This window comes from Pseudorasbora parva, chromosome 17 (assembly GCF_024679245.1).
Source record: "Pseudorasbora parva isolate DD20220531a chromosome 17, ASM2467924v1, whole genome shotgun sequence".
Classification (NCBI taxonomy): Eukaryota; Metazoa; Chordata; class Actinopteri; order Cypriniformes; family Gobionidae; genus Pseudorasbora; species Pseudorasbora parva.
The window spans coordinates 16,633,894-16,651,177 of record NC_090188.1 but is presented as its reverse complement, the minus strand read 5'-3'; the positions used below and the strand labels follow the sequence as shown (position 1 = coordinate 16,651,177).

At 36.7% G+C, this 17,284-nt stretch overlaps 1 protein-coding gene across 20 annotated transcripts in view; it reads right to left on the bottom strand.

Annotated features, from left to right (window-relative positions):
- The window catches only part of camk2g2 (calcium/calmodulin-dependent protein kinase (CaM kinase) II gamma 2), a 74,655-nt gene that overhangs the window by 4,329 nt on the left and 53,042 nt on the right, over positions 1 to 17,284 (bottom strand). For 2 of the 20 annotated variants that reach the window (XM_067421172.1, XM_067421175.1), the window contains 7 exons: positions 14,288 to 14,328; positions 10,742 to 10,819; positions 8,950 to 8,994; positions 8,506 to 8,560; positions 5,484 to 5,588; positions 2,231 to 2,362; positions 1,142 to 1,217 (listed from right to left, as the gene is read on the bottom strand). In XM_067421172.1, the coding sequence (XP_067277273.1) occupies positions 1,142 to 1,217; positions 2,231 to 2,362; positions 5,484 to 5,588; positions 8,506 to 8,560; positions 8,950 to 8,994; positions 10,742 to 10,819; positions 14,288 to 14,328 (532 nt within the window). Of the gene's footprint in view, positions 1 to 1,141; positions 1,218 to 2,230; positions 2,363 to 5,483; positions 5,589 to 8,505; positions 8,561 to 8,949; positions 8,995 to 10,741; positions 10,820 to 13,581; positions 13,615 to 14,287; positions 14,329 to 17,284 lie in introns of all 20 variants that reach the window. The other 18 variants (XM_067421177.1, XM_067421181.1, XM_067421173.1 and 15 more) reach the window with 9 other exon arrangements.

Sequence of the window (17,284 nt, the reverse complement as noted above, 5' to 3'; positions counted from 1 at the left end):
AGCAAGCATTCTGCATTAGGCAGGCCATGTAGTGAAGCTCTGCTATCCGAGAAAAATTCCAACGCAGCCCATATCAGCTGATCCGCTTTCCATGCACTCAATTGGTAACTCTTATACAGCGCGCCTTATTTAAGCGTAGCTTCCGTTCATTCTGCCTCCTTGGCTGCTTCCACTACACTTTGCAACCCACCTCCACCCCAGCTCCTCCAGCTGTCTTATATCTCGTAAAATCATTGTTTGATTTAAGTTAAATTAAGATTGTTGTACTAACAATAGAAAAAACACATAAGAGTTTCATTTTTAAACAACGAAGTGTGGGTCATTTATGAATTAATTAAGCAGATAAATGCTTTTTGTTTGAGGACAAAAAAATCTGCCATTGTGATATATAGAATAACCAGAAGGCGAGAGTACTGTGTTTAACTTAATGTCATTCTGCTGTCATTGATGCATGCTCTGTTCTCAATGGAGGATTTACGCTGCCCTCCCAGTAAAAAAAAAATGGTTTAAAAAAAAAAGGTTGTCCCCAGAAGCTGCTGCTGTTCCCCGCTTTGGCTTTTCATGGAGCTCATAAAAAGGATGGGGAATTTAGAATAGAGCCACATCAAAATTACATATCATAATTTTGCACAATATGCCAAGAAAAAAAAAGTTGACATAAGTTGAAAGTTTGTCTATGGTGTTTTTGACACGCACAGAGTAACGGCCGCGCTCAGTATTTTGACTGAATAATACGGTTTCTTTCTCACAAAACCGTATAGTATTCCAACTGAACATTTTCCATATATGGTGCGTGGCCACGTAACTGTATCATTGGATGATACTTTTTGTTTAATTTGCGTAATATGTTTTAGCCTGGTTATTATTCACTGCCATTATAGGAAGAAGTGAGAGCAGGTCCATTTTTTTAAATTTCTGCTTTTGAGGTCCAAAAAAGATAGATGGACATAGGGCACTGGAACAACTGAAGGGTGAGTAAAAATGTACCAATGCCAATTTGCCCTGTTTAGTAAATTTGATCCTTTTCTTGGCTATTATTTGGGTGAAAATGTACCAACAAAATTGATTACAATCCATAAAATGCTCACAATGTTCAATGTTGATATGGCATGTGAAAACATCATATATAAACAGTACTTACGTGTAAGCTTCAAAATCTCCGTTGTTGATGGCCTCAATCAGCTGCTCCGTGATTTTAATGATCTCCTGCTTTCGTGCTGGTGTTTGGAGGAAACATAAGGACACGATCAAGGTTTACCCACACCCATTACTTGAAAATTGCAAATCAACGGTGCTCCTAGCTGGCTGCTCCAGAAATCTCATTCAGCTCAACATTCTATTGGCTGTGTCTTTCAATATCAACCCAAGCATCCTGATTTTGGCACAAGCAGAGGTCTTGAATTACTTATATTCAAAGACTATTAAACGCTTATGATTACAACCAGCTCAGTAACTACAAGCCAACCACCCATTGTTTTACTCAAAGTACAAACAGTTCACCCTTGGATGAGCTCATAATCCCTGCGGATGGACATGTTTCTCTAGAGGACTGTTGTAGTGTGATGAACTGCAGAGGGATATCTATTTAGAAAAACATCAAATTCATAGGGTGCATCTCAATCAGTTCCCTAGCTCCCGAGCTCATGAATCAGTTTATCGTGTACATGAGTTCGGACACTGGTAAGGACAGTAATGGACGCTGGCTCACTACACATTGGGACACTGATGACTATGACTATTTCAACATGACAATGTCCTCATTGTACAACATCATTACTGCAGAGCTGATATATTTCTGACATTACTTGTAATGCTTATTTAATATACATTATGATAAATACTTTGCCTGTTACATACATGTACAACGTTTCAGATATACATAAATTATAAATGTTACTTTGATTGTGTTTATTACCTGTCTAATGATGTATGTTTATCCTGAAATCATTATTATATCGCATGTCGTTATCAGTCATTATGTGCAGTGATTTGGCTCATGTGATTTAAGATTTGCGCTTCAGAACTTCCGTTAAATGGAACATCTTGAGCATCGATGCACCCTGGGTTTTGCAGTGCATTGTGGGACTTTTAGGGAGCGAACGTTTCAGTGCACGAGAAGGATTCTGCGATTGAGACAGCCCTTAAAATGTCAGATTCCCTGACCAGTGCCTTGATTACTGAACTAGAGAGCTGATTGAGACGCACCCTAGATCGACAGTCTAAGACTTACACTGCTGCCTGTGCACGCTGCTGCCCCCTGGTGTTGTGGAGGCTGGAGCAGGTACAGCAGGCTCTAAATCAGGACAGGAGCTCTGACCTGAACTGCTCCAAGCAACATTCTTAACATCATGCGGGGGTTCGGCTGCAAGACAACAGGACAAATAAACAAAACTGCAACTAAACGCACAGAGATGCTAGGCCACAGCGAAACAAAAATGAGCACTAAACAGAGACAGGCTGTGTTCGGAATAGTATACTACTCTACTACTATTGCTACAGCTGCATGTACAGAGTGCACAACATGCACGTTTCCAGTATGCTTAAATGACCTGACTGACCATATCTACTTTGATAAGAAATTTGAATTGAAGTGAATCATTTTTAACTTCCATCTCTTCACTCATTATTTGACCAGGGACACATCTACAAACATTTCTGCAAAAAACATTTTTATACAAAGTTGTGTTTTTATTTTATTTATTTATATAATTTTAGATTTAATTGTATTTTATTTCTACTTCAATAATAATAACAAAAAGTAGGCATTATACAGTATAGTAGTCTGTGTAATACTAGTTAGTAGTACACTAGTATCCTATTCCAAGCATAGACACAGTCACTAATTCATCAAGATCAATGGTTCTCAACCAGCGGACCGGGGCCGCAGTCAATTCTCAGGGGGGATACAGACTGGCTTAATATTTTTAAGTCATCCTGTGTGTATTAAGAGTTAAATATAAATAGATTTATAACCAATTTATAAATGTAATTAAAATGATCTAACTTAAATTCGAAATAATCTAAATTATAAATCGAGAAAGACTAAATCAAGATGTAATAACTGTATATTGTTTATTGCTGATGTTTTCCTTATTGCAGAACACAGAGGTCATAAAAAAAGTTTGAAAACAAGCAGCTTTGTCATACAATAGCAATATTAATTGCAATACCTGCAATATCATATACAGTCAAACCAAAAATGATTTAGACACCAGATATAATTTTTTACTAGTGGTTGCAGAACACTATGAATGAATGAGGCATTTATATAGCGCTTCATGTATACTACTGTACACCCAAAGCGCTTTACACTCATGTCAGGGGTCTCTCCTCAACCACCAACAACTATAGTTCATTTATGTAAATGAGGATAGCAAAATAAAGTAAACTGTGACATATTATACACAAAAGTTCTCCATACAGTGGGCTACCAGTAAAATATATAACAATTTGGGACCAAAATTATTCACTTTGACGTGACCATGTTTTGCTTAAGCATTTTTCTTTCACTGCTAATGTGACATTTTACATCACAGACTGAACAAAATTAAGCATTGCTTGGTAATTGGTCAACCCTAAAGCAGAATTTATTTTATTGTGTACTTAAATTTAACAGCTGATTGGTTGATTGTAATCCATTACATACCTTTCTATCAAAGTTATCTGACATTATCAAGATTAATTTGTTTAGACACCGTTTAACTCTGAATTCTTGTCATATTTTATTACCATTTTCTAAACTATAGAGATTAAACTATGATAATGTGAGAAAATGTTGAAGGTCTCTGAATAAAATTTGGTTTGACTGTATATCCTATAATGTGGGGGAAGGCAGTTAAATATTGTGTTAGACTTAAAATGGAGAGAATTTGAGCCCAAAAGGCTGAGAACCGCTGATTATATTGATGTTTCATACAGTATCATGCTACAGCAAACCATTCTTAAACCACTGCTATTCACTGCATGCCACACAGAAAAAACTGCAGAAAAAAATTCAGTAGTAAAGTGATAAATATGTATGAAAATTATATAGAGGCAGGCTTACAGCATGTTCAAGTGATACTGCAACAGAGAGCTGGCAGGGTTTGTTTGAACAGTCCAGTAGATGGTGGCAGATCTCATGTTTTTTTTTTAAACAGACCTGCAGCATACCAGCAGTCTGGTTCAGTGGTTTGAGCAGTTGCTGAACTCAACATGCAGCCAAGAAAGAGCAGAGATGTATAGGCAACACGGCCTGTGTTATGACGGGACAGTAATCTATACTGTCATAAGCATTATGAGTTAATGAGGAACACAAGAGGAATAATGGCCATACTGAGTAGAGCTAAGCACAGTGTGTGCATGTGTTGAAAGGTGTCTGGCGTGTACAGTCCCAGCACGGGCCCTCTGCTCATCTGTCACACTCAAAGTATTCAGTGTCACACAGATAAATAAATGAAAAGGTCACTCTGACTGAGAAGGTCAGTGCAATTCTTTCCATGTCAGAGGTGAGGACGTACACGAGTAAAAGGGCAAAGACGGTGGACCGCGATGGAGACTCAAAATCAGGTAAAGTGACAATCTCAGTCCTCGATTTCTGTGCGGATTACAGCAGATTACGTGGCGGGCATTTTGTTGCAATGACTCACAAGCCATAAAAATGCCATATTGTCTTGAAGGGGTCATATCACAAGGAATCAAATGTTCCTGGAGCTTTTGAGAAACAAAAAGTTACAAAAAGTTTTGAAACTACAAAAGCACACATTAGCTTTCATTCTAACTCAAAACTTTCTCCTCATTACAAAAAGAGAATTTACTAAAACGAAGTAGTAAATATACTCAATCTAAAAATTTCAAACATCACAAAAATGAATATTTTAAAACATAGTATTGAAGTATTACATTAATTTTTTACCAACCTGATAACTTCAATATGACCTTAACTGTTTATGTATCAAATTTAAGCAATAAAACGGCTGCCTTTGTCTGAGTGGGCAATTCATAAAAAATTTTTTTTACCATTTCATGGTCAGAGACAGCGGGTCTTATCATACAGTCTGATGCAGTTATCATTTTCACGTCCTGTGCCACGTTATTTAAATAGCAAAATGCATTTGCGCCTATTTGTGCTCCCATGGGTGTGCTGGTCTGAAAATGAGACGTGTTGGACGTCAAAAACTGAATTACTATTTTCTTCTGCAAAAAAAAACAAAAAAACAAAACAATAAAGATAAATCAATAATAAAAGAAATGTATATGACCCCTTTCATACTGACACCAAAACACAAGACTATAGTATTTAACAATGTAGATGCCCAGTGAGTCCATCTTAGCCAGATATATTAATGTAACGTATTAACTAATGACAAGCTTAAAAAAGTGAAATACTCCAAGTTAGCAGTGGGAGCAGCAGGAACGGAGAGAATGTGAGGTAAAGATCAGATGAGTCCAAGAGGGAGATGTAAGACCCGATGATAAGTTCACTGCTGTAGCAGTTGACTTACTGGGTAATGGGCAGGGGGGAGAGGCCTCAGTCTGAGGAGCTGGCTCATCCGAGCCACTGCACTGGCTGACCACTGCACTGTCATTGCTAGCCCCGCCCACCGATACTGACACAGACAATTAGGGGGAAAAAATTTGACATTTGTTGTGGTAAGCTATACCACAAGGCACAAACCTTTTTCCATCTTGCCTTGTGCGCTATATTTATATGTGGAAATTATGACATAATTTGCATGGTAATCGTCCAAAAATATCAACGGCACACACTACACACACACACACACACAGAATAAAACATTCATGCTAAGACATAATGTGCATGCAACTTAACAGCAGAAAACAATATAAAAGGTAATTGTTATGTGGGGGAGCAAAACAAAATAAGCAATCATTTCTTAACCCCTGAACTCCCTAATACCTCTATACAAGGAAATGTACAACAGTTTGTTTTTGAAAAAGCTGAAAGACTTCTCTGTCTGCACCCTAGTATAGAATGTAAGATCGTTGGGACTCTCTCCTATGACGCAAGTGGATCATTTCTAAAGTTTAACCCTCCGAGACAGAACTGCAATCAATGGTTATTTAAAGGTGCTGTATGTAAGAATGACAGCTAGTGGTTAAAATGGGTACTGCAGTCCAAATTCGAAATATTGTTTCCCCTGCCCCCTCCTCCTCAGACTGTGAACTTAGCATTTTCCTAAATATCTGCAAACATATTATGGCATTTTTATGTTTAAGTACAGTCAAAAACATACAACACCTTTAAATGTGAAAAAGTATTACAATTTTAAACATACTTTAAAATAAAGTTTTTTTTCAGCTTGATTACTCCAGTCTTCAGTGTCACATGATCCCTCACAAATCATTTTAATATGCTGATACGCTGCTCTAGAAATAATTCTTATCAACGCTGAAAATAGTTGTGCTGCTTAATATTTGGCAACTGTGATACTGTTTTTAAATTAAATTACAGTTCAAAAGAACAGCATATATTTAAAATAGAAATATTTTGTAACATTATAATGGTCTTTACTGTCAATTTTTATAAATTTGATGCAACCATGCTAAATAAAAGTATTAATTTCTTTAAAAACAACAACAACAATCTTTTGAACAGTATTACTTACCAACATCTGTGCTTTGGTCTCTGAGAGGATTAGATCTCAGTATACTGACTACTGAGTGTACCTGACCATCAAGCTTAGATTAGCGTCAAGTAATGAATGACCCTAAAGCTCTACTGACTCATTAAACCTCTGCTTGCGTTTCCCAGATTGAATGGAAATGATTAAAGTAAGGTAATCTTTGTATCTAACATCCCTCAAAAAGCAATATAGAAGCTCAGAAAAGCTCGGAATTTATCAAAAAGGCCAATCAGATGATGAATGGTGCCATGATTGTATATAATTGAGTTGAAGCCATTGTGCAATATTGCTGTGTGGTAATGAACCACCGTGTGACTCTGCTAGACAACATACTGAGATGTGAAACGGAGGCGCAGTAATTCTCAGAAGGGGTATTTGTTGCCTGAAAAGGTCAGTGCTGTAAAACGAATATTCCCTCAGATATTGTGGACATTCATTATACGAACACAAAACTTTGTGATTCATCAGTGTCATGGTAACTTCAAGTAACTGGCAATCACAGCACAGCTCCTTTTCATAGCAAAGGTATTCATGATAGCAAATCAGTCAGTCTGACCTTGTTTTTGTCCCTTATACTGCATAATAGCTGCTGTTGTAATGACCAGCAATGCATCTACTGTTGACAAACTGGCCATCAACACACAAAAAGCAATTGTCATACCATAAAGGTCCTTTCACTGTCAATCTTTCAATACCTGTATATGTATAGTAATATTTATTCCCTCTGGCCCTTATTACCACTATTTGGGAAAGTAACAAACCTTGATTCACATCTGGTATTGATGTACGTCCAAAGCATTTTGCAATCCTTTCATTGAAACCACATTCAGAGGTTGTCAGATACGCATCAATTTTGTAGTATAAACACATAAAATGCATTACGATATGTTCTTGACAATTTTGTGTTAATATAGAAAAACAACAACAACAACACAAATACATAGCACTCATCAAACATGGTAAACGGAAAGTCAACCTTAGTAGCTTGACACACAACAATTATCATTGGTTACATATTCAATGTTTATATGTAAATAAAGCCTAAATAAAAACTGTTCGTAATATTAACCAATCGTGTCTCTTCAGAAGACTTGGTTTAAACCGCTCGATTCTTATGAATTTCTATATCCATCTCTTTACAAACTTTTTTTCGTGTAATGGATTTTCATTGGAGAAATCTCATGTTTCATTAAAAATCAATTTATGTTTAGAAGATAAATTAAAGCCTTATACATTTGAAACGAAGTGAGGGTGAGTAAAGGCAATTCTTAACTATCTTATATTTTGGCAAATTGCAAATTCATCTGAATTCACACACTCTCATTTGTACTTTTCTTAAATCCCCCACTCTTAAAATATTTGTTTTCTCATATGATTGCTTTGGAAAATGATGACAATTTTCATGTTTGGGTGAACTATAAAGAACTTTTGAAAAGAAAAATTGAGGATATTTTCTGCAATAATCCCATGATTAATTTGTATTTATTCTATTGATTTCTATTAGATTAAAATATATATTTAGTGTGACCACTGTTTGCCTTTAAAAGCAGCACCAATTCGCCCATCTTCACACATCTTTAAACACAGATTGCAGGTAGGTTGTTTCAAACATCTTAGAGAAGTTGCCACAGTTTTTCTATGGATTTAGACAGTCTCTGCTTCTGCTAATTTATATAATCCCAGACGGACTCAATAATGTGGAGCTCAGATATCTGTGTGGACCATACCATCTGATGTCAGACTGCTTGGTCATACAAAAATCTCACTGCATAATTACAATATTTCATTTTAAATGCACCAATACACATAAACCCCATTCTGTAGATCTCAGAGAACAAAAGAAAGACATTCAAATGTACATGAGAAGTTGATAGTTTACCTTTCTTATCTTTCATGTCCTCCTCTTCTGTGGTGTTACAGCTCTCTGTAGACCCCTGTGATGAGAGAGAGAGACACAATATGCAAGATGGAGGGATGGTTGTATGAAGGTGGGAAGACGGAAAAAGTAGTACAGAAACAGGTTTGCAGACAGGGTCTATAAACCATGTGGAACAATATATGGTGCACACACTGTAAACCAGCAAATACACACACACAAATAAAGAATCACCCGCAAGCACAGATATACCCCAGCACACCCTGTCTCACACACACACACACAAACCCCTGACAGGAACACACCAAGCCCTGCACAAACCAGCCAACCAAGCTTGAGGGCAAGACCCATTCATTTGAGTGATATTTGTGAAGGTTTGGGGTTGTGGTTTTAGGAAGTAGCTCAAATGACCCGTGTTCAATGGCAGAGCTAAAAGAGGTGTCTTACCTTGATGCCATCGGCTGGATTGTGCACGACAGTGGTCTGTGATTCCTGGGGAAGGCAGGAGAGAGTTTACCATGCAGGGCTGAGGGAAGAGGGTGAGGGACCCTAGCTCCACAACTAGCATGATGTGACTGTACGACTGTCATGACTGTCAGTAGCACTGGACAATTAAGCTTTTGTTCTTTTTGCTAATAATAGGTATACAGTGGCACACAAATGTATTTGGGCACTTATTTTAAAATATTATAAAAATAAATAAAAATTAAATATTTTAACATTTTTTAAATTCGTATTGCATGATTAGGGGATACAATTTACAAGAAGTGGTAAATAAATGTCATTTGTTTATGGTGTTTTGATATATGATGGACATATTACACTAACAGCCAAAATAACAATAATTAATAATATAATAAAATAAATGACAACATAAATTAATTAAACAGAATTCAATTAACAAACAAATATTATTCTATATTTCTTTTAAACTATCCCTTTAAAAGAAATGCCACATATAATTAAAATGACATTCAAGTGTGGGTTAGGTGTCCAAATACTTTGAGGCCCCTGTATACAATAGCTATAATGTTTTGTAAAGAAAATTTTTACACAAAGAACTTGAAGTTCAATGGATACGCATGCAAGGATTGGGTACTGCTAACCACAGAAACACAGTGGAAAAGGAAGTAGTCAATAGGCTTGAGAAGTCTCTCTCCAAGACCAACCCCAGTCACCACCAGCACACAGACATAACAGAAATGATTAACACTGTACAAACAGTTAGATTTCAATGCCACGGCATGTTATTCTCCTGAAAACACAAAGCATTGATCCCACCTTTGCACATACACACACCCCACATATAAACAAACAGTCTTGCGCACTAGGTCCTACTTTTTTTCCACCATAACTAACACAGCACCCTCTAATAAGCAATCTGTCAAGGCAGACCTGAAGATGCAGTCCCTACATGCCGAGAACCAATTACAATTTCATTTCCTTGATGCAATTCTGGGAAGAAAACAAACAAACAAAACTCATCACCGAGCCCAAGCAACTTTAAGGTCTGAGAAAACACTAAGAAATACTGAAAAAAAGGGTAATTAAATAAAACATTACCTATCAATTCGATATTTAAATAGATTTTTATTCATATTCTCTTGCTGATAACATACTGTATAATGATCTTAGACTTTTAGACCCCATTGTTCCTTGACTGGGTGTGCATGTCAGTTGACAACTTTGTATGTGTTTTTGACAGAACTTAAGTAGCACTATGTAACCTGACGGCTTTGAACTGGGTAAATAAGAAATTGCCCATAATAATAAAAGTTAGGGACTGCATCTTCAGAACAAACAGAGCAGCCCTGCTTCCTGACATAAAACGATCCTGTTTTACCCTTGGAGACTCGACTGTAAGATTAAGAGAAGATGCAACCAGTGATTATCTACATATTACTAACCTAAAAATGTTCTCTCACACTTTATGGTCAGATACTGAACAAAAAGAAAAGTTTTTTTTAGAGTACAGGGGCTGTCTGCTTAGCTGTCAAACTTCTCCTGCGAGTTTGTTTGGGTAAAATAGGAAGTCAGAGAGAAATCCACAGGCACAAACCAGATGTTTTAGTTTTGAGTAAAGTCACACATCTTCATCTGAGTGGATTGAGCGATGGGTGGTGGAGGTCAAAACAACAGGTATGGGACAAACTGATAAAGCCTTTTACTAAACAAAGACTTAAGAACTAAGAAAAGGAAAAGCTATGAGTGAAGGAAATAAAAGGTTAAGATGAGGTACCATTGGTGCAGTGGATGATATGCTGCTGTCTTTGGTGCTGCTGCTTACTACACTGTTTTTGTTGTTGTTTGTCTGTGGCTGGGGCAAAAAAACAACACAAAACAAAAAAAATCAATGACAACACAAAATAACCAGAGCCTTTCCAAGATGGTCCTCGCACCATCAGTGCTTGGGCCATAATGATTTCTGTCCAGTGCAGTTCAAGATCCGACAACCTCAGCTCATTCTAGACATGTCGGAAAGCCACAGTACAGCATGAAAGGGGATCTGTATGGGTAAATTAGCTTAGAAGTAAGATAACACTCCTGTAATGTGCCCTAGAGCACTTTTAACGATACACTTTTATGAAGAAGAAAAAAAGGTTTAGCTGTACTTGAATTAATGAAAGGCGTTCAACTGGATTGTTTATGTGAGAGGCACGCTATTGAATTACAGATTTCATCTACTGGTGGTGTGTAACAAAAAAAACGAAACATAAATCCGCACATATCTGTAAAATCGCATCACAATTCTTGATAAAAACCAAGGTAAAACATGGTGGGCTGTACAAAAGGAGACAGCAAGCTTCCTTGCAGTGTGGTTTTGGAACAATGGTTTTGGAAAGTATATTTACAGAAAATAAGTATATTTTGCTTACATTTACTTTAATAATAAGCCCGTAAATGTGTATGTAAATGTATTTCTTTTTATTTTAATATGGAGGCATTGTTACAGTGCTGATACAATGGTCTAAAAACATAAAAAATAATAAAAAGTTAAGACTAGGCCACATAAAATATTTGGTATTTATAGAAACATTTAAATATACTATTTTGTTGACACTGTAACAACTAGAGGCCAATGTTACTATCAAGGAGTTACGGGACCCTGATAGTCCACTAGTGCATGCAGTGAAAAGCTTCAGCGAGAAGAGTTTATGCTACAATCTTGGACTCTATGAATCAATGCAGGGTACAACTAATGTTTAGGAATGAACAAAGGCTGACTATAAGTAAGAAAGAAAAAAGTGAGGCAATTCTTGAGAAAATGTTCAGAAAGAAAGATTCCAATAGGTTAAACACACTTTAAAAAGACCAGGACAGCAGCCAAATATTTGACTGATGATGAGTGACTTCATTAAAGAATGAAGTAGAAGGCTCTCTTTACGAATGGGCCATTGAATAATTGGTTCACCCAATTGATTCCCTTAACACGCGGATTCGTACAGCAGTGTGTTGTTTGGGGCTGCACAACAGTTTTGCTGTGGCTTAACAGATAATATTTTCATTGGCAAAATGGAGCAAACACAGACAATATTGTGTCTAAAATATAACAATATTGACTCCTTATTTATCGAACTGTTGTATCAAATCAATATCACAGTTGCACTCATGCTATTCGGGACAAAAACAGCACTTGTGTGATATTGCACTCGTTACTCTTGTGATATTGCTTAACTATATCATGATATAAATGAGACAAACTCATACAGGGGTATTTTTTCCCTGATAATAATTCCCTTCATGTTTGTCACCAATCAACTGTAAGCAATGCAAGATGAATTATGGGATTCTAATTGACAGCCACTATAAAACAATTTTTATAACTTCATATAGGATGTTAAAGATGATCAAATCTTGTGTCCAAGACTACTTGGGACCACTGAAATATTTAAAGGCTCTAATTGGGTGACCTTTTAGTTTATTATTAGATTTCAAAATCAGAAATTCTCAAAGACTTGGCTGAAGAAAAAAAAAAAAAAAAAATCACATTGTCAACTCAATAATGGGGACAATGATAGCCAATATAGCCACTGAGGTACGGGTGTACATTTGTCTGGACCTGATGGAGAAATTCAAGACATGAGAAATGGGGATCTATGCACAAACGTCTGAATGATGTTTGTTCGATAATAAAAATGTCCCCCTGTGACAAGGCTAACAAACATGTCCGCCATGTCCAACTCACAGACATCAACTGCTGCTGCTGTCATTTACTTTCAATTACCTGACAAATTATTATTTACTCTTCAGGCAGAGAAAGAAAACATGGAAATTCATGATATGGTTGATTAAACATTCTTTATAACCATATTCAAAAATGAGAAACAGAACAAAAAGAAAGGGGATGTTTAAAGAGTAAATTTAACATACAATATTTTTTATTATCGTAACATGGGGCTCTTCACTTGTTGTTAGGACAAACCTGATGTCACAGCCACTGCAGCTATTGCCATGGCAACAGAAATCGCCTGGCAAACTATGGACTGTGGGAAAAAGGGGAGTTTCAATGAGAGAAAGGCTTGTTTGTCTGTGTCTTTACACAGTTTGTTCCAATAGCATTTAAATTCTCTCTTTCCTATTGAAGAGCACCAAGTAAGAGCCCTTTGTCCACTCTGAGCAAACTTCAGCCCTGGTTATAATCAGTGGCAACATGCTACTGATTCCAAAGGCCAATGAAAGCAGAGACAGTCGAGCTGGAGGAAGCTCACAGGGTCTATCAAGGGATTGCAGATGACAGACCAAACTTGGGTCAAGGAGAAACCTCTAAGACAAAAGCCCTGGTCTGGGTTACAAAGAAAGCACCAAGATGCAATGGGAATGAAGAATGAACTTCCAGGGGAATGGGATTCCAATAGAAACGTGTGTATGTAATAAAACAGAGTTGAACAGGTGAACATGACTCTGTTAATGTTTGATGATCCTATGACTCACAAAACCCTATGATGAGACAAAAAAAAGACCCAAACAAACTCTCGAGCATCTCAACCAAAAAAAAAAAAAAAAAAAAAAAAGAGCCAGAGAGTGAGAAAGTGTTGAGGGAGAGTCAGAAAAAGGGGAGAGACACGGAACAGATCTCACCATCAAATAAACACTGGAGCTTGACTTCCTTTTCTGAACAGGGTGAAACAGAGGAGGGCAAAACAGGGAAGCATAGAAAACAGGCCAGTGAACACAGAAAAAATTAAAGCTGCTAGTTAGATCCCACAGAGAAGAAAAAGAGGAAAAAATAAATAACTACAAGACGCTGTAAAACCATTTCTGACATGGCGTGGGTTTTTAGTAGCAACAATAGAAAAGTGTTAAAATGCTATAATAGATGTATTAATAAGACTTGTATTATTTAGAGAAACTATTGCTTCTCAGTTGGTTGGTGAAAGGCTGACGATTCACTGCATGCACAGAGACGGCACAGGGTTGAGGAAGTCTCTCTGCATCAAATATCCATCTAAATATATCAAATGGTTTTGACTGGACCTCCTAGGGGGGATTTATTCAAGATCACACTTAAATATATAATATAAACAGCTAATCATTTAAAATTAGAAACAGAGTGTATTTAATGTATGTGGTTTATGCAAACCATTTGCTGGTTAGCTTGACTGTCAGTTCTGTTTATAATACGCCCTTAAAAGAAGAAAAATAAATATGACAGGAAACATCTTTTAAACATAAAAACTGGGGAAGAACTGCATTCGTTTATGATACAAAACATTGCATTTTATGATGCCAATGCTGATTCAAGAACTAAATGAGAAAGAGATTTATAAAATGCGTGTGGGCTTACCTTCACGCCATCAGACTTCTTGTTCAGTAAACTTTTGCATGCTGAAAAATGAGAGGAGAAAATGAAATGCTTAGCAATGCTTAAACTTTTGATGAACTGACTAGTTACTGACATCTAAAACAAATGTTGTCCTTGAGTGTAGAAACCAGTCTAAAACTATTTTATATATATATATAAAAGACAAAAGCACATCAAATGATTAAAATTTAAATGAAAATATCAAAATAATATCCAATATCAAAATATGAATGAATACTGCAATTGCGCATAAATGACACTGAAATATCAATGGTAGAAACAAGACACATGACAGTACATAGGACAGTAAAATACCACCTAGACACATGGCAAAAGCAAACACCAAAGCACTGGTAGCATATAAAGTGGCTGGAAGATTCTCTCCACCAAGAAATGTGAAAGACCACCTCAGTTTGATATGAAACACATTCTATGAGCACATCTCCTAAACATAAACGTGGTTTAAAAGGTAAAACCGATCAAATCAGATAAAACGCCAAAAAATATGAGCATATGAATAAAAAACAAAAACAAGAACATGAGTAGACTTTATAAGTATGATCTTCACATTCCCTTACCTTTAAAAAGTAGATAGAGGTAGGAAAGAATGCAAAAAGGGAAGAAGGTAAGATAAATCAATCAACGGATTATTAAAAAAGAAAATAGCTGTGGCAAACAAAGTAGTCAGGCAACTCAAAGCAAAACTAGAGGATTTTTTGTTCATGCTGGGTCCATGCTGTGCAGACACATCTCCTGCCTGGCCTGCTGTCATCACTGAAGGCATCTCTCCTGCACACGACTCCATGCAGATCTGACAAACCAATGCCTGTCTGCTTCAGTTCACTATGGTACTCTAAAGCAAAACTGCTGATTCATGAGAGGACTGAGTGATTGGACAATATGGCCTTTTTTCTGATCTGTCCAGCTGTTTTTCTCATAATTAAACTGATCTCGCAATCGAAATCGTTTAATGCATCAAATTAGTTTGTTTGATATACTTATTGATAGTGTGACATGCATAAAAATAAAATAAAATATTTTAGAATGAGTTAGAGAGGGTAGTGGTGAACTGATCAGGTTATTTTTAAATAGTCAAAGCAACCGTCAATAGAGAGAACAGGGAGGATGATGGCCGATAAAGTGATCATGTACTGTACACACTGCTGTTCAAAGGTTGAAAAGTCAGTAAGATTTAAAAAAATATATTTTATTAAGAATACAACTTTTATTAAGAAAGACTGCATTAAATTGGTCAAAAGGGGCAATAAATACTTTTTATAACGTGACAAAAGATTTCCATTAAAAAAAATGTTCTTTTTTTATTTAGAAAAAAATATTAAGCACCACAACTGTTTTCAACATTGATAATAATCAAGACAAATAAGCACATCAGAATAATTTCTGAAGTATCATGTGAGAAAAAAGACTTATGTAGATAATGCAGAGTAATGATGCTGAAAATTCAGCTTTGCCATCACAAGAATAAATTAGATTTTAAAACTGAAAACACAACCTTTTGAATGGCAGTGTACATGTAGATGATAGGAAGGACTTGAAACATATACAGATTTGCTAAAATTATCTCATAAGTGGCCATGGTTAACGGAAATAGCAACTAATTAAACGCCGTGGCTGATTTACAAAGTAAACAATGGACTTTGATTATAAAATCTATTTATATGCACTTGTTAGGCTTCAATATACCGCTGCAGCTGTTAAAGGTGCAGCAAGCGATTTTTGAAAAACGCTGTTGAATAGAGGGCATGTCCACTCATGATAGGAGAAAAGAGAGTGAGCCGAGTAAGAGAGAGATTTGAAGAAAGACTAAGTTTAGATGGCTAAGAGACATTACACAAAAAAGAAAAGTTCAGAGAAATAACACTGGAAAAAGCAGGGCTATGATCTAGCAAGAAGCTTTAGAACCCACGGCAAGGCCTGAAAACAGACGCTGAGGTTGTGATGTTTCTGCTTCATCTGGGAGTAGCATTGTTTTTTTAAGTGTCATGTCTGGAGTTCATTCGTCATTTTTTTCTTGCTTCTCTTCTGCCATGATAAAAGATACTCTTGCTATGCGTGTTCATGTTTTGGGGGCGGAGAAAAGAGACTAGGGGTGTGTCTGTTTGGGTTTATTTCAAATATCAACAGTGGTCAACAACTATTTAGAGAAATCGCATACTGCACCTTTAAGTATCCTTTTAAAGCAACAGAAGCAATTGGCAGAGCGTTCACAGACATGCCACTTTCATTAAGATGTGAAGAGAGGGGCAAGAAACTAAGAAAAAAACAAAAAGCAAGACAAAAGGACATGTGGACCCTGTTGCTTTGTGTCCTCCATGCACAAAGACACCCGAAGACATGCTGAAAGGTGCTCTTGAAGAACACCACAGCAATCCTTGCTGTGAAGACTTCAGTACAGTGGTTCTTCTCAGTAAGTCTTCCCAAAAGAGCATGCTAATATATACATGATGTAGACATTCATTCTTACAAAAGGCAAATGCATGTGAGCATCTACCCATAATTTCATACCAGTGCAGCTGGTTGACCAAAAGCCGACCTGACTGTGACTGTGAGGTATACAAGGGGATGAGCCACCTTAAGAAACCATCAGCATAAATAAAGTTGACTACATTTGTACTGAAAATATTAACTATAATGCCGTTGCTTAAGGTGACTCGGGTCGAAATACCTCCACCGGAGCATCCCTGGACCATCACCAAGAGCGCAAACCCATAATGCATTATGTTTCCAAATAGACATCATTTGGAAGACATAATACATGTTTTTGTAATACTCTTCTTACCATCCCAAACTGCTGAATATGACACAAAACATCTTCTGACAAGTTCACAGCACTTGTGTAAAGATGTTCAGTGCAAACTGAAGGGAAAGGTCAACTCTGACAGGTAAGGGCACCTTCATCCTAGACTTTGGTCAAAAGCCACGAATCACAGAGTTACGAACGCGTCTCAGGGTTGGGAT